We start from the raw sequence: 23,549 nt of genomic DNA, 5'->3' as shown, positions 1-23,549 counted from the left end.
TGCAGTTAGTGCCACTAGAAAACTGTCCCATTATTAAATTATTATGGGCAGGCCCATGACAATGCCGGCTACACCATTTCCAACAATCTGGAATTAAAAGACATAGATGAATTAATTTTCTTGTATTGCAAATGTCTCTATTCTGTCTTCAGAATTATCAGATGCCTGTTTTACATGTAGTACAAGGACCTGTAAAAGGGAAGGTCATGAATTGCAGCCCAGAGGTTATGTCTGTATTAAGGTACACTCCCCACATGGAAAGCACCCTACATGATTTTTCTCACAACTGCTACTGACATCCTTTGTGAAGGCCTACCCATCTGGATTCATGCATCACATGTCAAGAAGATCCTCCCTCATGATAAGTGCAGCTGAGACTTCATTCCATATGAACAAGCACAACCTATCGGAAGCAAACCAGATGTAGAATCATGGATACCATTACATCTGGGAGTGACAGCTAATGAATGATGTTTTGCCACCCAGACATGATTTGGATTTAAATATTAACTATTTGCCATCCAAACCAATTCCAAATTCACTATCCAGATTGAATCTAGAAGTGAATGCAGATGAGTTACCCATTGTACCAGACCAGTAAGTTAAATCATGTGACTCTATTACTTCATCCTGGTCTGAAGCAAACTTTAGTGATTCTTCTTCAACAGTATATTTTCTTGCTTCTGAACCCAACATCAAAGATTCATCATGCCATTTGGACAGTGGGATAGACAATGCATTATCCAAACAGAATTCATTTGCAAAATCTGCAGTCAGTGCTTTGGGTCAGAAATGATTTGGTGATCAATTACATATGGACTACATACAAACAGCTCAATATGCTTATCTGCAATTTCTTCAAAATCATCTACAGTTTCAACATGCTTGCTTTTCCTATAGTCCTATTACTGAGATTTAATTTTCATTATTATTTTATTTTGTTTGCTTTTACCATCTAGAACCATGAACACATCATCATCTGCAACCATTGGAACTATAAGTAATAAACCCTTTCTTAACAGACATACATGTATTGCTAAAAGTAGATGCAAGTGTTCATTTGGAACCAAACTGAGAACACCTAAATGTCATCCTAGATTTAATACTTTTCCTGCTGCCTTGTATACCTATGCTCAGATTCTCAATATTAGTGACTGATGGATTTGTGTGCATATACCTACTTCATATGACGGGGTATTCCTTTAATCCCTAAACAAGTGACTGATATTGAGCTTCATACCACATTTCATATTATTGTTTTCACTGAATATCAAAAGGCTAAACATGGTTCTACCCCATTTTCAGTAAATTTGCTTCAACTATCAATTACTGTTAAAGGACATGTTTTGCTATCATAAAAATGGAACACATTTTGTTGGGAAACAGTGTTTGCAATTTTCCTTTGAGAATGTATGATGGAGCTGGAGGGCAGGGTACAGCATGAGTATTATTATATTTCTAGAAATCAAGCTTATACTTGTGTGATGATATGGGCAAGTGCCAGCATAGTCAGATGGAGTTTTGTAAATAATGATATGTCCTGTGAATATCAAACTGATTTATACAAGATGCTTGTGTTACAAATGTATTAGAACTGTATATCATTTGTATATCAAAATACTTTGTACAAATGCCTGTGCTGAAAATGTATTTGTGAGGTTTGCTTGTGTTAAAATGTATCAACAGTGCACCCTGCTGAAATGAAAAGAAATGTACATGTATTATTGCAACTGAACTTAATGTATATGTTTTAATAGAGGACACTGGGACAGCAAAGGTTATGTTTAAGAAAAATAAGGTAAACCCAAATAAGCTGTTGAACCATTAAAACGGCACCACACAGTGCTGAATGGGACAGGAGATGATAGGTCTGAGAAAGAGCCTTTGTCCATTAGCTCAGTGAAAAGAGGGAGGCCCCAGGCAGTGCCATCAACATTTAGATGTGTATTGTGGCCATCTGTGCTAAATTCCTGTCTCAGCTTTAAAGGGGAATGCTGTGACAACCTAGAGTCAGGTGACTAGATGAGGTCATTCTACCAGCCCTCTTGGAAATTATATTTTACATATTTAAATGAGAAATCTCAGAGTATAGAGTATTCTATTTGGGAAGCCTGACTAGAAGGACCCTCACCAACAGCATCTTGCTTTGCGGTAGTAAGTAACTTAACTAGGGAACAGTAAAATTATTTTAGATTCAGTCAGGAATATAGTGAAGCATAGTTCAGAGAGTGTTTTTCTTTATTTGTATTAGTCTGTCCATCAATATTAACTTTAATATTTTCTGTGATTTGAATTTGAACTCTGTTGTTTACCGTGAATATTTATATTTAGTATTTTCATGTACTTTTATTATTTGTTATTAAATATATTTAAAAATTCTATTGTGGATGGTCCTTGTAGAATGTATCTAAACTTTGAGAGTACTTTTATTTATTTGGTGACATCATTTGGGCCAATCCAGAAGGCCTAGCCATCTTGGTAAACTACCATTTGTATTAGTATTAATATTACACAGCATAATTAAACACCCTTTGTTAAGGACCTTGGGGTAGCTGACTGGTGGCAGTGATAACTACCTTATAGTCTGGGCAGAAGGGGGCATAATTAGTAAACCTGTGTCAGCCTTTCCCAGGTGTGTGTGTGTGTGTGTGTGTGTGTGTGCGTGCGTGCGTGCGTGCGTGTGTGTGTGTGTGTGTGTGTGTGTGTGTGCAAATCAAATCTCTCAGTGTGTGTATGTCAGCTACTTGGGGCAGGGACGAAGCACTGAGTTTACAGAGAGGGTGCTGGATATATCAGGCTGGAGCCTAATATGGAAACTCATAAAGAAACATTCAGGAAATCTTAGCAGAATTAAAGCTGTGATACTCATTTTAATTGCCCATTGGTTGTTCTGTGATTGTTACAATAATTTTGCTTTTAATCAGAAAAGCTGTTAAAAAGGCATGATTCTGCTGTTCAGGGAGACAGGACCTTGATTTCCTAGTCTCCCATGTATGTGTCTTTCTTTGCAATAAGACATTATTATTTTCTGCTTAACTGCATTGTGTAAAAGCTATTTGGTACCATACCAATAAATATGTACACAGATAGATATACAAGTTGTAGAGTTATGCATCAAATCAAATTGTAAAAATATGTCTGTAGTCATTTCTTTATAGAAACGGGATAACCAAAAACATTTCTAAATGCCATAGAACCTATTGATCATACATGTTTGAATATTGTTTTATTGCATACCTTGTTCTTTTGCATTCATGATTGATACCAAATTCCCTCCAAAGCTCTTACATTCATTTCTTGCAACAAACCAATCAGCACGTTCCTCTAAAGTTTTTCCAAAGATTCCATAGCACTGGAAAAAAAAAACAGAAATAATACAGCATACTTTACTCTTGTACTTTTCATTGCCTGAACAAATGTTTACTGTTTCATTGTCTAGACATGTTTATTGTGTTCTGTCAGGAAACAAATCCTGGTTAGCAGAACAGGCATATAAAAAAAGTGATTTCTTTAAACTGTGTAGTCTGAAAAGAGATCCCTCATATTTTTGTGAATGTACTCATTGTTGATGTAAACTTTATTGGAAACAAACTTTTTTTTGTTAGATTATTATTTAGAAGTAATGGCACAAGACCAGACTGCCTTCTTCAGCACAAAAATTGTTAATGATATAACTAAAAAGTAACAATCTTACCATGTGCAAAATATATTAGGGTGCATGGGCACTGAATCTCAAGTCACAGTACATTTACATTTCTTAAAAATGAGTTTGGAGTCAGTTTTTGGATACTTGTTTACACAGATGTCTCATTTATACAGATCAGTACTACATAATTACTGATGTTGAATCACATTAGTCACATAAGTAATGATGGATTTCATTCTGAACAATGTCCTCATATACCCTGCAGTAACATATCCACATTCAGAGACAGCCCTAACATGGTGCTTTTGCATGACGCCATGCAACATCATGATATGCTGTCTCCCCTGTCATGCTGAATGCTATTGAGTCAATCCAGGGAAGAAACATATGCTAATTAGCTGTGTAATCTCCCCAGAACTGCCTGATATAAGGCATTTATGCAGCTGAGAGATTTAGAGACTCACTCAGCTAAGTAATTCAGCTATTGCTGACAGCTCATGGTAATGGACATGGTGCTATGATCATCCATTGTGGTAGAGGAAAATGCTTGGGAGTTTAGTGGTTAGGTGGTGTCAGAGGGGTACTTTTGTGTATGTGATGGTTGCAAAGATGCACATTTTTCCATCCCTTTCAATTTTCTGGTTTAAACACCCACATTTGTGCTTGTGTCCCACCTCTCCTGTAACTAGTCTAGCCCTGATACATATTTGCTGTATCCAGGGCTGTTTCTAATCTTCTGAGCCCTCCCAAACCTTTCTGTGGTGGAGGGAAGCCTTCTAGCTTATCAGTGGGAGTGGTCAGCACTGGGTAGCCTATCTACCACATGGGGAGTGGTTTCTGGCCCATAAATTGTAGTTTATTGCTTGTTTGCACAGTTTTTCCATCCCTTTCAACTTTATGGTTCAAAAGCCCGCATTTGCACAGGTTTGCACTTGTTTAAGCTTCGCTCAGCGACGCCGAGCTGAGGTAAACTATTACTGGTGCCAGAAAATCTGCTCTTTAGTTTTTCCCTTAGATCTTGCTAGTTCTTTCTCTCTTGCACTTCAAATAGCCTAATCACTTTGCATTTCAACAGGTTTTTGTAGCAATTATTATAGCACACCTAAGTGCGATCAGCACTAGTCATTCTTCATGGAAATAGCTCCAGTACTTGGTAATTGTGACCACCCCTCCTGGCATATTTAAAGGGCAGTTCCCTGTGCTTTCTCCTATTAACCTAGTGAACTTAGGCATTCTGAAGCAGTGTAGCAACTGCTTCATGTACACAGACAACCCTCTCCTCTTACCTCCCAACACTCAGACTTGTGAGAGATGCACTTATATCAGCAAATTGGAAGCTATGCACTCTCCAGCCAAGATCGGACTAGCTGGTCAAGTGGAGAAGGTCAACACCTGCACCACACCACATGGAACACATAGCCCTCCAGTACACCCACTATCACAGCTCTCACATAAAAACACAAACCACACAACCACCTTCATGGAGGCTCTTTATAGAAATTTACCCAAAGATCAGAAACCTCCAAGACAGAAACGTACTTGACCACCACAACACAGCAAAATCCACAGGACACATAGCTCACCTCCACACTGTGCTCCTCAACCTAAGCCCCAAGGCTAAAAACTTTGCCCAATACACTAATCATAGGTGACTCAATAGGGAGGCACATAGATGTCCCACTCACTAGGCTGAATAAGGAAAAAGTAACAGTCAGCTATCTGTCAGGTGCCAGAATCCGACACATAACACATGCACTCAGGTCACTCCACAACAAGTACAAGTATGACTCTGTCATTGTCCATGTGGGTGTGAATGACCTGAGATGCACCTCCCTGGACTACATGAAAAGAGACATGGTGAAGCCTAGGCTGGTATGACACTAGCCCTGAGCAGTATCCTCCCATCACCCAGAATGATACCGCAGAACAAACAAAAATTCATTGACTTCAACAATTGGCTAAGTTTCTGGTGTCATTCTAAGGGGATCCAGTATCTGTCTGCTTGGGATGACATGATTAACAGACCTCAATGCTTTGCCAGAGATGGCCTGCATCTGTCACTCCTGGGATTCTGGGTACTGGCTAAGGCTCTTGCCACCCCATAGTGCCTTTTTAGGCAGTGTTCCAAAGACCAAATTACCACCATAACAGCTATAAATAAATGCAATCTGAAGGTCATGCTGCTCAACGCTATAAGTCTAAATCTCAAAATGCACTCAATCAAAGCACTCCTCACAATGGAGAACATCGACATTTGTGCTGTAAAGGAGACCTAGTTTAAAGTGGCAGAAAGCACCCCTGTGCTACCAAGCTATAACCCATTCCACACCTTTCGGCCCCGAAACATGGACCGAAGCACCAAAGGCAGTGGTGTCTCCATATTTATAAAGGATATGCATACCTCCAGACTAGTAGCCCAGTATAACACATCTGAGATACTTCAGGTGCAACTAACATTGGGTAAGATGGTGATCCAGGTCATAGCCTGCTATAGGTCCCAAGCCATGTCCCTAGGCTGTCACTGCACATTCCTAAGCACCCTGGAATCTATCAAGGTCCAACCCAACACTCTCATATCAGGAGAGTTCAGCTACCCCTCCATCAACTGGGAATACTACTCAAGCACCAATACACTGGCCTAACGCTTCCTGGAATTCATCAATTCCAATGCCCTGGACCAGCTCGTTCTGACTCAGACTAGAGGAAGCAACACATCCTTGACCTGGTTATTACTAACATGGGTGACTGTTGCTCTACACCAATAGTCAATCCCTTCCTGGTCAGAACCGACCATAAGCTAATCACCATGGAAATCCACATCTCACCCACACCCCCCGCAAAGGTAACTACCTTGAAAAATTTCTCCAAAGCTGACTTTGGACTCCTAAAAACAGAGATGGCTAACTTCACAGTACTCATGCCAATGGAAAATAGCTGCATGACTGCCAAATCATACACCAATGCACTGTACGAACATGTACAAAAATGCATGGAACTAGCCATACCCAACAGAACCAAGACGCTCTCCTCCAAAAAAACGGAGCCAATCTGGTGGTCCCCTGTCATTAATAAACTCTACAACAGAAAGAAGAAACTGTTTCAGAAAAAGGTGAAGTCCCAAGACTGGAAAAACTCCCTTATTAGCCTCAACAAAAAGTTGAGGTCCCTCATCAAATCCTCTAAAGCCAGCAATGAAGGCAGAATTGCAGCAGACACTAAAAACAATCACAAAGCCTTCTATAGTTATAGAAAGAACCTCCACAGCAATACCCAGATATTCTCTGAGTTACTGCGCAATGGTACCTCCAATACTGAGCCAACAGATATTGCCAACTTTACCCACCCCCCCAAAGGACCAAACACAATACCGGAAGAATGCCAGGCACCCAGCATTACTGCAGCACAGGTTAAAGCTGCATTGTCCAAGGCCAAGAATACAGCTTCCATGGGAACCGATAATATCCCTGGCTGTGTTCCACATGAACTACAAAGTGAACTTGCACCACATCTATATGCCCTGTTCAGTCACAGCCTCACCTTAGGCTTTGTCCCTACTGAATGCTCACTGCTAGAGTTATCCCTCTCCATAAAGGGGAAGTGACTACAGACCCTTGGAATTATTGCCCCATTAGCCTAATGAGTCTGATATTTAAAGCTGTAGAGTGTATCATCATGGACCTGATTAACAAAGATATAGGAAATCTCCAAACTCTGGACCCCACACAGTTTGGCTTTGTGAAAGGGAGATCATGCCTGCTCAACCTGGTTGACTTCTTTGAGTCAGTCACCAGGACTGTGGATGAAGGTAATGCAGTGCATACAGCCTACCTCGATCTGGCCAAGGGCTTTGATACCATTCCACACTCGGGAATTATTAATAAACTCACCAAACTAGGCATCAACCCCTATATCACTAGGCGGGTTGCAAATTGGCTCACAGATAGAACCCACAGTGTGAAAGTAGTGAACTCCAAGTCAGACTGCCGACCAGTCACAAGTGGAGTCCCACAGGGATCAGTCTTGTGTCCTCTCCTGTTAGGCATCTAATTCTCAGAAGTCCAGACCAAAACAAAGGGACTCTGGCTGACCAAGTTTGCAGATGACTACAAGCTGAGAGCCATTATTAACTCCCCAAGTGATGCAGACATCCTACAGAAAGGTCTCACTGAGACCATTGACTGGTGTTGAAACCATGGCCTTAAGCTTAACTCCAAAAAATGCGTCATCATCCCTTTTGGTAAAAACTCAGTTCCCACTAATTACCACATCGATGGGAGCCCAGTCATTATAAGAGATCTGGGGGTGCAGGTTGACAGCAACCTCTCCTTCGACAACCACATTGCCACTGTGGTCAGAAAGTCCTTCTGTGTGGCACATCTCATTACCAAGGGTTTTGCATCCAGGAAGAAAGAGGTCATTGTCTCTCTCTACTCTTCCCTCAATAGTCCAATCACCTACACTGACAGACTCAAAAGACTCCATCTAGTAGAAGCAGTGGGAACTACTCTCAGGTGGCACGCTGCCAGGGCACTTCTATGGGCTAAGCTTGTAAAGGCTCCAGGGCCATTAGCCTAGTACACACCTATGAATCTATGAGTATAATGCCCCATTTGGCATGTACCTTGCTAGACACTTGCATCAGCTGGAGAGGCCACAGAAGTACCTCACGAAGAGGATCTTTGGCATTAAACACATGTCCTACATGGACAGACTCAAAAGACTCCAGCTGTTCTCTGTCTCACATCACCTACTCAAAGGTGATCTCAGCTTAACTTACAAAGCCATGTCTGACCCAGCTCTGTTAGAAATGCTACATCTAAACAAATCCCAATCCCTCTGCACCACAAGCTCCAGAGACCTCAACCTCATTTCCACAATCAACGGAACATGCTGGAGGGACAGGTTCCTCACCAAGAGACTGCCCATGCTCTGGAATAGACTTCCCATACATGTCAAGCAGAGCACCTCGCTGTCCCTCTTCAGGAGAAATCTTGATGAGTGGATGGGTAATAGAAAGTTCACCCCAGGGATCACTCCAGTGACTCTACTCGATAGATGCACTGGGAAATAACGTTGGGTGGCATGATGCCAGGTCATTTCTATGGGCTAGGCTTGTAAAAGCTCCAGGGCCATTAGCCTAGTACACACCTATGAACCTATATGCATCATCAATGTGAACTTACACTTGGGATACATACATGTCTTCTGGCACTGCAGCTGAGGATATTTAGAAAGATTATTCCTTCTAACTGGAACAGGCCACCTGTTAGTATCGGAAATTAACTAGATCTGTTTATCTTTAAGAAAAAGCTTAAAATACACATAACTGACTATTACAAATGTCAGTGCTACAAAGACAATGGCTGATTTGAAATGCATTTACCTCATCCAAAGCCAAAATGTAACTTATTTAATTTTTTACTTTATCTCTGTTATTGTACACCTTTGATGGATGCATTTATTCATATGTTCATGAAGAGACTGGTAATATTACTTGTAGTGTCGTTTTTACTTTTATTTTATATGTTGCATGTGCTTTAGGTCTAGGTCACGGCTAAAAAGGACTTTCTTACCACTTCACTTATCTTGTTATCAAATAATAATAAATAAATAAACTGAAAAAAAAAAGTTACTCTCAGAGAGAACCACCTTTTCTGCTTTGTTGACTAAAGGATTTAAGTGTTATATTATAATTTGTTTCCCCTAAGCTTAACTACATAGTCAGTCTCTTCTAGACCTATATATTCAAACACATAATACCTGAAGATCTTGTTTATGCATACAAAGTACCATCTCAATTGCCCTTAACATAACGAGTATAAATGTATCAGTCTCAGTCTTTTGGTAGTCAACTACTTGCCACTTCTGTAATCCTCTTTGTAAATAGTCCCTGTATTCTATCTGTTCTGCACAGGATTTAAATTCTTGGTAGATTCTAGACCAAATTACATTATTCTAGTAATCACATTAATGCTAGATGTGTACCCTTATCAATCAGTTCCTGTAGGTACATGTCTTGGAAGGGCCACCATTTTAATTCTTGAATTTAATATATTCTGGTTGATGTGTCCCACAAAATTAATTTTAGCATCAATAGTAATGCCTAAATCATTGAATTCTGTTGCACATTTGTATTTCCTTACTCTCAAAACTAGTTGATTCATCCATCAGGCACATATTTGTATATCATATAGGCTCATGAACCATAGGTTTTATTTCAAAGAGGCACCAGTTCTGTACTTCAGCAACTTGATTTAAAACACACTAACACAAATGCACACTTTATTATTTATGTTTTGGTAGATACAAGCAGCATGCATTTGTCATATGTCTCAATGGATTTTCGACTCTATCAGTGGTGCATATGAATGACATGCAATAAATCATAACCTCTAATTAAGGATAACACATGCACAACAAAAAAAGACATTGGAATCAGCAAGCCAACCACATGTGCACTGACTCCATCAAGGGCTTATGGGAACATAGGAACAATAATGGGCAAGTGAACACAGGGGACCATAAGAGGCCTAACCATATACATCTTTAAGTAGACACATTAAAAGTTTCTGCTACCCTTTCTACAAGTACTCAGTAGTGTCCACCTCCAAAATTAAGCAGGGCCATACACGATAATCCTGGTATACATTTTTGTCTACCCATTCAATTGTAAAGTCTAGCCATCAAGCAGACAAAGTAGTACTTTGCTTGGCCCATAGTGGTAATTTATTCCATAAGTTGGGAATTTAATGAGTTAATTACCTATCCTTTCAATGAGTCTTGTTTTTTTGTTGGTATAAATTTAGGTCTCTAACATGGGTGTTTACAAAGTCATCATTTCCTTGATGAAATAGGTGGTCAACAGAATTGGGTCTTTCAAGACTCAAAAAGCAAGACAAGGGTCACTATGGAGAAGGTGGTGGACCTACTGAGTACAAGGAGAGGTTATTAGTCTAGCAGGATAGTGGAAGGATTTAAGGCCTTTATTTTTTTAAGTTAAAAAGCACTGAGGCCTTTCCAGCTGACTGATACGCTTAGATTTGCACATACCAAAACAGGCATTATATTCGACAATGGTTCCGATAAAGGAAAAGTATAGTTATAAGATAACTTCTTTGGCTTTTGAAGATATTCCCTTAGAAATTAACCAAGTCACATAGAAGGATTTCCTGACTTTGGTGGAAAAATGATGATTAAATGAGAAAGTTGTCTACATTAAGTTCCCGGGTCTCTTATGACCGCATCTGTTTGAAATGGTGTACCCCTTTTAATATATGAAGTGGGAGCAGCATTTTTGCTGAACACTAGTGAACTACACTTTTTTGCATTTAGCTTTTAGTGTTTTCAGTACACCAAGATCACACATATTCCTTTAGTGTCAGCGGATGAGTGCTAAAAATCACTAGTTTGCAATCATCAGTGATCTTGACAAATCACAATTAGGCATATTAGCTTGGATGAATGCAAAATAAATGATAAACAGTAGTGGGCCCAGCACAGATTGTTGCAGTATTGCTCTAGTTACAATTTTATATTCAGAGAAGATAACAGAACCTTCCACTACTTGAAATTTGTTGGAAGTCCAGTTTCCAATCAAATGGACAACACAACACAGAGATTTAAAGTAAGTTTGTCTCATGTTTCAGTTAATACCACTATGAGATATAATGTCAAAAGCCTGAGCCAGGTCAAGATAAGCAGACTGCACAATGTATCCAATGTCCACAGCCTCTGTGACCTTTTCAAAGAAGTATACTGTGTTCAGGAGATGGGGCCTGCCCTTCACAAAACCAATCTGAGTGAGATCTAGATGCTTTAAGTCACCTCTGTCTGCATAAAAGAATTTTGTTATAGTATGTTAGATGGCATTATGTATAAGACTGATGAGGCTGATGGGCCTATGGGTACCTAAGTCTGTAGAGGGTCTACTATGTGTACAGGAGTCGCATTTGCTATTCTCTGGGCATCTAGGACAAATCCTGTGGACAGACTGAAACTGAACAGTTTAAGTACAGGTTTAGATCAAGGGTACTTGGTGCTAATGAGAATGCAGTCTGGTATATTATCTGGTCCCACAGAAGCATTATTTATAGCCTCAACAGCAGTTCTAAGCCTTATTTCGGGTTGATTATAGGGGGGAACTACATTTTCAAGGATTATGAGTAGAACAATGTGAGTAGGTGGAGTAAAGTTAAGATGAAATGTGTCTGTTAATATACTGGCAATATATCCTTGGCATTGGAATGTGTGCTATTATTATGAATGAGCTCAGTGCATTGCTGGTCATTATTCCTTAATTTCCTGATATAACTGAAGAAAGATGTGTGATTTTTTTGGTAATTGTAACAACCTTAAGTTCATACTCTGCTTTGCATTTTCTAATTTCCTAGTTGACATGTTTCGGTCTGGATTTGAGGTAAGGGGATAGTGATTTCTTACAACTTTTCATTAGTTTCCTTCTTTTCTAATACAACTTATTAATACAGGAATTTCACCAGGCAGGTTTATTCCTGAATTTACCATTATACTTAGTGCAGATGGATACAGACTCGTCTATGCAGCATTTTATTGGAGGTAAATGTGATATCCGTCTTATTCCTATGATATCGTTGGTAATTTTGTGTCTTCTACAAGCTGAAGGTTTACCTCGGAGAATTCCCTAAAGATGCTTTCATTTGGTAATGAGGTGTTACCATTAAGCCTGACAGGTTTAGTTAGGGATGAGGAGATGATTAGTGGGCTACAGGCACAGGTTAGGTTGGTAAGGACCAGGTCAAGGATATTAGAGCCTTTAATGGGCAGTTTTATGACTTGCTCTAGTGCAATGAAATAAATAATGTCTCAGAAACAATAAGCATACCCAATTTTTGAGATATGGGTGTGTCAGTCAATGCTTGTGTAAATGAGTCCCCTAGCAAGAAAGTATTTGGTTTGATATTTAAACCCTCAATGGTATTAAGTTAACTGCCATGACCTCTGAGGGATACTGATGTGGACCCTTAACTAGAAATGAAGTAATGGCTGTATTCAAAGGCTTCAAGTTACGGTTGTGGGCAATTTGACATGACGTGCCACTGTTTCTGACAAACACAGACAGTCCCTCACAGTTACACAAGGGCCTGAAGGTGTGATAAGTGCTAAATCCTAGTACAGACAGAGTGCTGCCATTACACTCAGACCATGCCTCAGTGACTACTACAATAAATGTGCTCGAGTTCCTGGAGGCGATCAAGTTCTCCAATTTTTCTGTTTGAATTTCTAGCAAGGAGCAGTGTCACCATGGTGCTGTCTGAATATGTGGTAGGATTACAAATGTGAGACATATTTTAGGATCAGTTAACTACTATGCACATGTGGCCATAGCAACTATGTGTGTGTGTGTGTGTGTGTGTGTGTGTGTGTGTGTGTGTGTGTGTGTGTGTGTGTGTGTGTGTGTGTGTGTGTGTGTAGGGGGGGGCACATTTGTATGGGTGTAACTGTCTGTCTGTTTGTCTGTGTGATGTCAGCCCCATTACTGACTGCTATATTGCATTGACAGAAGAGTACTGCACATGTGATGCAAATGGCTATATGTCATGTAACTGTACATGTTTATTTATTTTTCATTTACATATGTTTACCAGGAAAGTCTGACAGGGCAAATAAGCCCTTTTTCAGTGGAGGCTGGGAAGAAAAACTCCACAAGAAATAATAACAGTAACAGATATGCAACATACACAGAAATAGACAGGTAATGTTTAGCATTACATGCAAAGTAAGGATAAATAAAGCAAATAATTATGAAATAACAAGTATGTTTGGTAGCAAAATAGTCAGCACTATGTGAAATTAAGTAGCAGTACCTTAGCTCAGATATAAGTATGTACATTTTGTCAAAAGGAGAGTGGAAGATTTAAAAATGAGACATAATCGCTAACATGTATGTTTTCATAGGATAAATAGTTTAAGAATAATTTAGCCTGGGAAACAGCAGGGCCATAGCCAAGACTCAAGCAGAGACATTTAGTATAGCATGTAAATAGCTGTCATAAGGCTCAGTTTACAGCAATACCACTGTGGATATGCTTCCAGCCTTCGTTAGATGTTTATTTAGACAGCCTTGTGGAAGGGATGTGGTGACATATCATACAACTCCCTGAACTAGTCATTTAGATATCTATAACTATGCATATAGTATATCACACCTCTTTGCCCATTTTACATGCCAATGTGCTAGCATATCACATTATAGAACATAACTTAACCTTAACTGTTAAGTAAGAATGTCATGGGCTTTTTACATCAAAATAACAATTTCATGTCACAGATCATTGCAATAAATGGATCTACTTTGAAACATAGAAGCCCATATAACCAAACATCTTTTCCAGACAAGAAAATTATGAAAACTGAAATTCCCAAATGGTCATGTTTTCCTGGGGTGTTGGGATCGCACTACAGTGGAGAAAAGGGTATGTTGGACAAGTGTTTACTTACCCTGGGAAAACTTCACAGATGGGGAATTTCAGTTTTCGCAATTTTCATCTCTGATAAATGACAGTCAGTTATATGGGCTTCGATGTTTCAGAGTAGGCTCCAATACAGCACTTCAATCCTTGGTAGCATAGTCACATCTGAAACTTTTCATATAGCTTTCTAGTTTCTTCAGCGGACTTTCAAATCTTCATAGATTACTACCAGGCTAACTGCCCGTGTGGGATATTATAAGCCTAGCCAATTACCCCATGTCAGAATCAAACCCTGCACATTGTGTCTATAAGGTAAACACTTAAAACCATTATGCCAACCTCCCACACTGAATATTTGATAGTCCTATGTTTCTGGACATTTAGAATTCCCTTTTGATGAGCTGCAACTTTTCTTGGAGACATAACTTCTGGAGCATCTCTCTCTAACTCTTTCTGCAGTCTGAGGAAGTCCAGGGTGACGAAAGTGCTTACCGTTTGATGTGAAGAATAAAGTGGAACTTGGTTTTATTTTGGCTCTCTTTCCAGTTTTTATTCTAGTTTCTTACCTTCCGAGATATTAGAATTGTTTTTGGTCTTTCTGATAAGCGTTGTTACAATCTATATTATTCTGAAAAAGTAGTGGCTGTAACACATCTGGCTGTTCTTTATTAAATTTCAGTGCATTTGTCTCATACAATGTATTTCTGAACAACTTTTCATCTTCTCTTTAAATAATATAGGTCTTTGGGTCAGCAAGCTGTCAACTTTTTCAGCTGCAGGCTGCAAATATTTCCATGGCTTTTGTATTTTTGTGTTTTTCTACAGCCAGCAAATCTGTCTGGAATTTGTATCATAGTAGTATTTCTGTCCCTAGTGGTTTCCTCTAATTTGCACTGATTTTCAGGTATCAGTTGTTGTTGTTGTTGTTTGTCTTTCGGCTTTTTTCCGGTAAGGGGTCGCCACAGCGGAACTCCGGTCCGCTATATGATTGGCAGTAGATTTTTACGAAACGCCGAGGTGCCACCTTGACACCCAACCTTCAATGAAGGCACGCCTATTTATGCATGCATGTCTTTTGAACGCTACCCAACCGCGGGGAGGACATGCAGACTCCACACAGAAGGCACTACCAAGCCAAGCCGAGAATCAAACAGGAGAACCTCTTGCTGTGAGGTAACAATGCTACTGCCGTACCACCGCAGCAAAATGTAGCTAAAGTAGATAATTTACTTTTCAGCTTTCTGCCTTATAACATTTGAGCTGGTCAGAGATTGTGCCCAAGCAATGACATAATCTTACATTCCAAATTTATGAGATAATGGTCCTCATAGCCTTTTTTACTTGTTCTTCTCAATGGATTATCTTTTCTCTGCCTGGTTAGTTGTTTGCACTTGTTACCATTCATCACAACTGAATGGATTAGATTTCATACTACTTGAAATCCCACTATAAATTTTAAAGCACCAGTCACACTTATGAATGTTGTGACTGTCAGTTTGATTATTTAAGAGGACGTAGAATAATAATGTAAACTTATGAGATGCATGGATTCTATGAACTGTTACACATCTGTGCTAAGTTGACTCAGTGTGTAAAGATATGACTTCCATTTCTGATCAATACTTCACATACATTTCACTTTACTTACTATTCCAAAATGTGATTCATGCATGCCCTCAAGCATTTGTCTTTTCAGTAGGCCATTATTTTCTCAGCTTTAAACATTAAGCCCTAGGAATGACTTTCTTTTCTTACAAATTATTTTTGTTCAGGGCAGCCACTCACTGTAACTTTCTTCAGTAATGTCTTTTTTGCATTAATGTTGATTTAGCTCTAATTTTTTTCTTCTCTTTCTTTGTTTACCACAGTAATGTCCTATGAAATTCTAACCTCCTTCTAAAAATTCTTCATGTCTTCATGTAAACTTTACTAAACATTCCCTACTCAGTATCTGTAAATATATAAAGACACAGATTCATTTGGGTGTAAGGGCAGCAGATCATGGGTTTAATTCTCATAGGTTTAATCAGAATTCAGGCAGAATGCCATCAAGGAGCACAGCTTCATTGAACTCAAGATCATAAACATTATCACCCATTGAATTATCAAATCTATTTTTAAAATGTTTTAAGTCAGGTGATAACTGTATATAAACTGATGTATGATTCCATAACCTCAGAATTACTTGAGTGATATAATTATGTCTCAAAGAAGTTCTGCTCTTTGATATACTAAAGTTTAAATGATCATGCCTATGTCCATGAATGTTATTAGAAACTGAGCTATTATAAATTGCTTCAACATATGATCATTAAAAATTCAATAGGAATAATAGCTTTACCCCTAGTATACCTATAATAGAGATTAAATGACAAACTACACCGACACCCAGAATATCAATGTAATAAGATTGAAACAACAAATGGTTACACATTCTCTGCATGCTCCAAGGATTACCCTGGAACAAACTAAACCAAACAGAAATGTTTTATGGGGAGGAGCAAAACCTCCTATATCCCCATGCCCCCTGTTAATTATATATATTAATTCCTATTGTATAATCCCCAAAAAAAAGATATATTCCCCTACATGGGGGTTATCGACCTAACACATTTTGTTGACCATCTGTTTGCATTAAATAAACAGATGCTGGTATAGCTGGTCATTTGATTAGCTGCCTCCAATCATCTATAGCTATATATATATATATATATATATATATATATATATATATATATATATATATATATATATATATATATATGTATATATATATATATATATATATATATATATATATATATATATATATATATATATATATATATATATATATGTGTGTGTGTGTAAGTGTATATATATATATATATATATATATATATATGTATATATATATATATATATATATTTATATATATATATATATATATATATACACACACACACACACACACACATATCTATATATACTTATATATATATATATATATATATATATATATGTATATGGCTCCACTTCATTTCGTCAAAAACACATAGGAAGGTATGAGGGCATACTGGGGGCTGTGGGGGACGTAGCCTCCCACTTATTTTAAATGTTTTAAACCATAAACATGGATACTTACAAGTACAATGAATAACTGTTTCCAGAAGACAATATATAGCCAAACTATGTGGGGGCTATGCCCCCCACACCCCCTTACTATATATACAAACTCCAGGTAGTATAATGTATAGTAAGTATGGGATGTTTAGGGAGGGAGATGGCAGTGGCAGGACCAGTGACTTTTGAAGTACTCTTTAGTGGCTGTCTTAAATTGTTTACAATGTGTAAGGGTCCTGATTTCTAGTGGAAGCTTATTCCCCGCAATAGTGGGGTGATAACTATACATGTAACATCCAAATTTAGACTTGGGTTTGTAGATTTGTAGTAGGTCTTGGGTAGAGCTTCAGAGTGGTCTGTAAGGAGAATAATTGGAGATTAGAGGGGATAGTGTAGGGCAGTAGGAAGGCTGGTATAAGATAGAATGAATGATCTGGAGCTGATAGAGGAGAAGCTGGTGGGGTAATTCAAGCCAGTTTAGATGTTTTAGAGAGAGACAGTGATGAGATTTGTAGGTTTGTTGAGCAACAAATCTAGCTACCTTGTTGTAGGTAGATTCGAGTTTGGTCAGAAGTGATGAGTTACAATTTGTGAGAATGTGAGAGCTGTACATTAGACTGGGTAGAAGGTAAGTAAGAGAGAGAGTTAGCTTGGCTTCAGAAGTAAGGAATTTCTTGTTACAATAAAGGAGCCCTGGTTTTGAATGCATCCTCTTGATACAGTTACTGACTTGTAAGTCAAATTTAAGCTGATCATCAATGGTGACACCTAAGAGCTTGGTGCTGGATTCTACTTGAATGGGAGTATTATTAAGGGACAGTATGGAGAAGGAAGGTTTATATTGTTGAGTTTATTAGGTGTGAAGAGTAACAGCTTTGTTTTTTTAGGGTTAATGATGAGCTGGTTGTTGGGCGAGCCATGTTTCAACTGAATTGAAAAATGCTTGAGTAGTTGAGAAGAGCTCAGAGGGAGAGTTGGCTAGGGTGATGACTGTTGAGTCATCTGCATATTGCACTAAGGATGACTAAGGGCATGAGGGATAGCGTGCATTAGTAAAGATATTAAAAGGTAAAGACCCTATGCTAGACCCTTGAGGTACACCCATTTTTACAGGGAGAGGAGGGGAGAGTGCAGAGTGCTATCTCACTGATTGAGATCTATCAGTGAGGTAGCTGAAGAACTATGAAACAGTAACAGAGGAGAAGTTGAGATTATGCAGTTTGTGCAGCAGAAGAGAGTGTGAGACAGTGTCAAAAGCTTTTGGGATGTCCAAGAATAGGCAAGAAGTAAGTCTATGGTTGTACATGGCTAGTGAGACAGTGTTCAGGAAGGATAAAGGAGCTGTAGTGGTGCTGTGTTTGGTTCTGAAGCCATGTTGAGTGGGTGTTAGCAGATTTTCCTGTTTAGATACTGCATAACTTGTTTATGAACACATTATGAATGTATATATACATATACACTATCTATATATATATATATATATATATATATATATATATATATATATAGGTCAACTTTGACTCATCAAAATAATGGGTCCGGTTTCATGAAAGTGCATTTCGCTGGAAATGCACTTTCACAAAACTACAGTTCACCAAACTTGTTGGAGATCGCAGTACAGTGGGGATAAGAGAGTTTTCCCTTTTCCCCTCTGTAGTGCGATATCGGAGTTGGTTTATATTAGTAGCGGGGGTGACGGGTGCAGGGAGTGCTTGCCCTCTGTATAATTTAGTGTAGTGTATTTCTTTTATTGTTTTTTATGCATTCAGTGAACTGTAGTTTTGTGAAACCAGACTAGCAAAGCTGAGTTTCACTGAAACGTTATTTCAGTCGGTCAAAGTAGACCCATACACATATATATATATATATATATAGATATATATATAGATAGATATATGTATATGTATATATATATATATATATATAGATATATATAGATAGATAGATAGATCTTCTTTGAAAGCACAAACTTTCAAAACTTGTAACTTCATATGGTCAAGACCATAACATCAAAGTTTTGAAAGTTTGAACCTTCAATAATAAAAATAAAAACATTTTTTTTTACATTTATGCATGGGGGACAACCCCCTGCAGTCCCACACCCCCTGCTAATTAAATATACCAACTCCAAATAGCAGTACAGTAAAGAGAACAGTACATTTCCCTTTCTGAGCTCTCCACCGATCTGCATTTAAACTGTTTGAAGTTTCAAAACTTCAATCTTTGGAATGTTGGAGGAAATCATAGCACCCGGACTAAACATAGATAAACATATGGAGGACATCCAGAGTCTGCACAGAAAGCACCCCAGCTTAGAACCGAACCAAGAAGCCTCTCATTGTGAGATGACCATGCTATCCACTGGCTCACTGGGCCACCCTAAACAGCTGTGTCACCCTTTATGTTTGTGTTATGTAAAGTTCCTTGTCAGGTCTGTATTTCTCCTTCATATTACATTTATACAAATTAAATAACATTTTCTGTAATTCTGGCAGTGTTTTGTACAAATGCATTTTTAATATATTTTGCAAGGGTTTAGAATCTGGTTCCATCTAAACTTCTTTACTATAGACATATTCATGCAAATTCTCAGATCCAGCCACTCTTCCTAACATTTACCTTACTAACTCAGTATACCTTTCTTTAGGATGGGGATCTTTGTTCTTCCATGGCATCATCCTATGGCTCCCTACCCAATGCCACATTTCCAACTACATGTCAAGTCCTAAACCTCCAAACTTCCTTTGACAGGACTGGGTCCAGACAGGATCTTAAGGGCTTCCTTGAGTCTGGCCATCAACATCCATTGGGGAGAGATTATTTGATCTACCTCATTATTTCTTCTCTCCCTCCCTCCCTCCCTCCCTCATGGTTCCCATGATAGTGTCTGAAGGGCAGGCTTGCAATGACATACTGCATTTCACCCCACCTCATAGCAGGTTAGATATGTCCCCACCCTATCCCCACTTTGACTATACCTCACAATTGTGATTTCTCCACCTACCATGAGGGATCATCACATGAGATGCTCACATAACCTCCCTCCCTCCATTTATGGTAATTCCCATCCCTCCCTGCCACTCTGTCAGTCACCTGTGTCACTAATCAAATGTATGTCAGATGGCAGTAGTCAAGGTTTTATACTTCTGCATCACCAGAGTCTCTGCAACTGAGAATTCTTCTTAATGCAGCTGGAAAGACTGTTGATCCACAAATCTGCTACTGAATTTCATCCAGATCCTCCTGAAGCCATATAGAGAGGTATATCTCCTAAGGGTAACAATATTCACTTGGCTATAGCAAGTATATAATGCAGCTGAACTCCTTACTAACCTCCACCCATTTTTCCATAAAAGAGGTAAAACATTGTTTAGCTAGATAAGTATGACCTGTGTTGCTCTGTCAAATGTCTGAACCAGGCCATCTCCAGAACACTTTGTCTGGGAACGCATTCATCTGGGTGGATAGATCAGTGTTAGAGAAAATAAGCAAGAATCTGTAAAGGATGTATGCTCATGCTGTCTCAGCAAGTATGAAATATATTGGTATGACAGCTAGATCAGCAACAATGGTAATGCATAACTGCTAAAGTGCATCTTTCTGAATGAGAAGCATGATAACATTTGATATGTTAGTCAGAATACTGCCTGCACTTGGTCATTGAGTTCAATCACATAGCCTGTACTCATTCTACCAATGTTTTGCAGGATGACACAGATCAGCTTTCCTGAGACATTGTTATATACTTTCTCAAAGTCTAGGAATGCCCATCAGATGGTTATGAAAGCTAACTTTCACTTAGTGCCTCACTGCTGTTTTTCTGCTGTGTTTAACATTTCTGTAGTGTTTTCTGCCTAAAATAGCATAGCTAGTAGCTGTAGCATAGTTTCCCACCATACCTCCCTACTGGTGTCTTGTTCTTATACTTGGTGGCTTTGCAGTTGCCTGCCCCAAGTGCAAATTTGATCTGAGACACTTCTCCCTGTCCAGTGTCATTAACTCATTCTACCTAATACAGAGAGAACATTTTGGAAGGCCAACCCCCTTAATTTCTTAACCTTGAATTATCTACTTTCTCCCTTTACACTTTACTAAAAGGAAAAAAAAAACCTTTATTCAGCTGCTTTTACGGTATGTGTGTTTCCTCCTACTACTCTAGCACTTCATCTTTGTTTTTCTGCTATTTGTTCTCTAAAGCGTTCAATTGCATCTTCTCTGCTGCATTTATTACTGCTTGTTTTTAGCCTGTTTAAATTTTAAGTGTTATTCTAAGCCTCTTAGTTTTCATTTAAGCACTTGGGCTTTAGACCTACCCCTTAGCTCTCCCTGGCCTCTCTTCCTCAGATTTTGACAAATATGGATGGACAATTTCCTACAGTTTCTCCTGCTAACCTGGTTGATATGGGCATCCTGAGACAATGTAGCAACTGCCTCATGTACACGGACAATCATCTACTACTACCACCTAGGAACACAATTTGTGAGAGATACAATTACATAAAGAAGCTAGAGTCTAGGCTCTCTCCCTCACAAGCCAGTATATCTGGCACTGAGAAGGTTCTCAACACAATCACTACACCTCAAACACCACCCACAACTATACAACACACACCCACTCATGCGGAGGTTCTCAACAAAAAGAAACCCAAACAAAGGAGACCTCAGAGGCAAAAATATATGAGAACTCCACAACCCTCCACATCACATACCATGCATAGTCCACACACCAGTGTCTCGCAACCACTAAGGCCTAAACATAAACCCAACATATTAGTCATATGAGACTCCATTGTGAGACACACAGATGTGCCTCTCACCGAGCTGGATAAGGAGAAAGTCAGGGTTAGTTGTTGTCAGGTGCCAGAATCTGCCATATCACACATGCACTCAAGTTTCTCAACAACAGGTACTGTGACTATGTCATAGTCCATATTGATGTGAATGACTTGAAACATACCTCCCTAGACTATATGAAGAGAGACATGATTGATCTTGCTAAATATGTGTCCCAGGGAGGTTTGTCCCTAGCCTTAAGCAACATTCTACCATCACCCAGAATGATGCTTCAATACAAACAGAAAATGATTGACTTTAACAATTGGCTTAGTTTCTGTTGTCATTCCAGGGGGGTCCAGTGCCTGACAGCCTGGGAAGATATGATCGACAGACAACGATGCTTTGCTAGAGATGGCCTACATTTGTCTCACTTGGGCTTCAGGCTTCTGGCAAAGGCCCTTGCCTCCTCCATAGTGCCTTTTTGAGGAAAAGTCATGAGGTTGATACTACCGACATAAAAATCTCAACAAAACGCAAATTAAAAGTCATGCTGCTAAATGCTGGGAGTCTAAACATGAAACTGCACTCATTGCAAGCATTGTTAACCCTGGAAGATGCTGACATTTGTGCAGTCACAAAACCTGGTTCAAAGATGCAGAGAGCAGCCCAGCCTTACCTGATTACTCATCCTATCATACATTCAGACCCCAAAATGTGGGCAACAAAGCCAAAGGAGGTGGAGTTTCAATATATATTAAAGACACACACATACCTCCAGGCTGGTGAAACAGTATGATGCACAGGAGACACTCCAGGTGCAGTTAACCATTAATAAGACCCCTGTTCAAATTATAGCTAGCTACATGCCCCCAAATTTGACTCAAGATGCCCACTCCACCTATGTTGACCTCTTCATATCTATCAAGATTCAACCCTTTACCCTGATCCTGGGTAACTTTAATTACCCAACCATAGACTGAAAAAACTACTCATGCCAGAACACAAATGGTCAGAGATTCCTTGATTTTATCAACACAAATGCCTTGGAACAGCTAGTCAATACCCCAACAAGAGGTGATAATATCTTGGACTTGATATTAACCAACATGAGTAACCACTGCAGTGCCCCTACAGTATCATCCTCCCTGGTAAGATCCGACCATAAAGCGATCACTTTCAAAGTCACCATCTCCCCTGACTCCCTCTAGCTAAGGTCAAAGAAAAAAATTTCTCCAAAGTTGATTACAACCTCCTGAGGGATGGTATAAACAGCTTCACAGGCCCCTTCCCCACTGTAGGAACTGACACCAATGTCCAAATCTACACCGAAGTACTATACAAGCATTTATATAGATGCATGGAATCAGGAATACCTGACAGGACAAAATTATCCTTCGCAAGGAAGAGTAAACCTGTCTGGTGGACATCTGCAATAAATAAACTATATAACAAAAGGAAACATTGCTGTCCAGGACCAGGAAGGAGCAGGTGCCCAAGTGGAAGCAATCTCTCCTTAGCTTGAACAAGCAAATAAGAGCACTAGTAAAATGCTCTAAAGCCAACTTCGACTTCAAAT

General features: G+C 39.1%; 1 protein-coding gene across 1 annotated transcript in view; it reads right to left on the bottom strand.

Moving 5' to 3' along the window:
- LOC122796778 (macrophage mannose receptor 1-like) overlaps positions 1–23,549 on the bottom strand; it is a 2,090,270-nt gene that overhangs the window by 729,071 nt on the left and 1,337,650 nt on the right. Inside the window, exon 21 of the mRNA XM_044065506.1 lies at positions 3,238–3,352. Coding sequence (XP_043921441.1) covers positions 3,238–3,352 — 115 coding nt within the window. The remainder of the gene's footprint in view (positions 1–3,237; positions 3,353–23,549) is intronic.

Source organism: Protopterus annectens, chromosome 3.part0, assembly GCF_019279795.1.
Source record: "Protopterus annectens isolate FY-2018-M chromosome 3.part0, PAN1.0, whole genome shotgun sequence".
In the NCBI taxonomy this organism is placed as follows: Eukaryota; Metazoa; Chordata; order Ceratodontiformes; family Protopteridae; genus Protopterus; species Protopterus annectens.
This window is presented reverse-complemented; position numbering and strand designations above follow the sequence as displayed.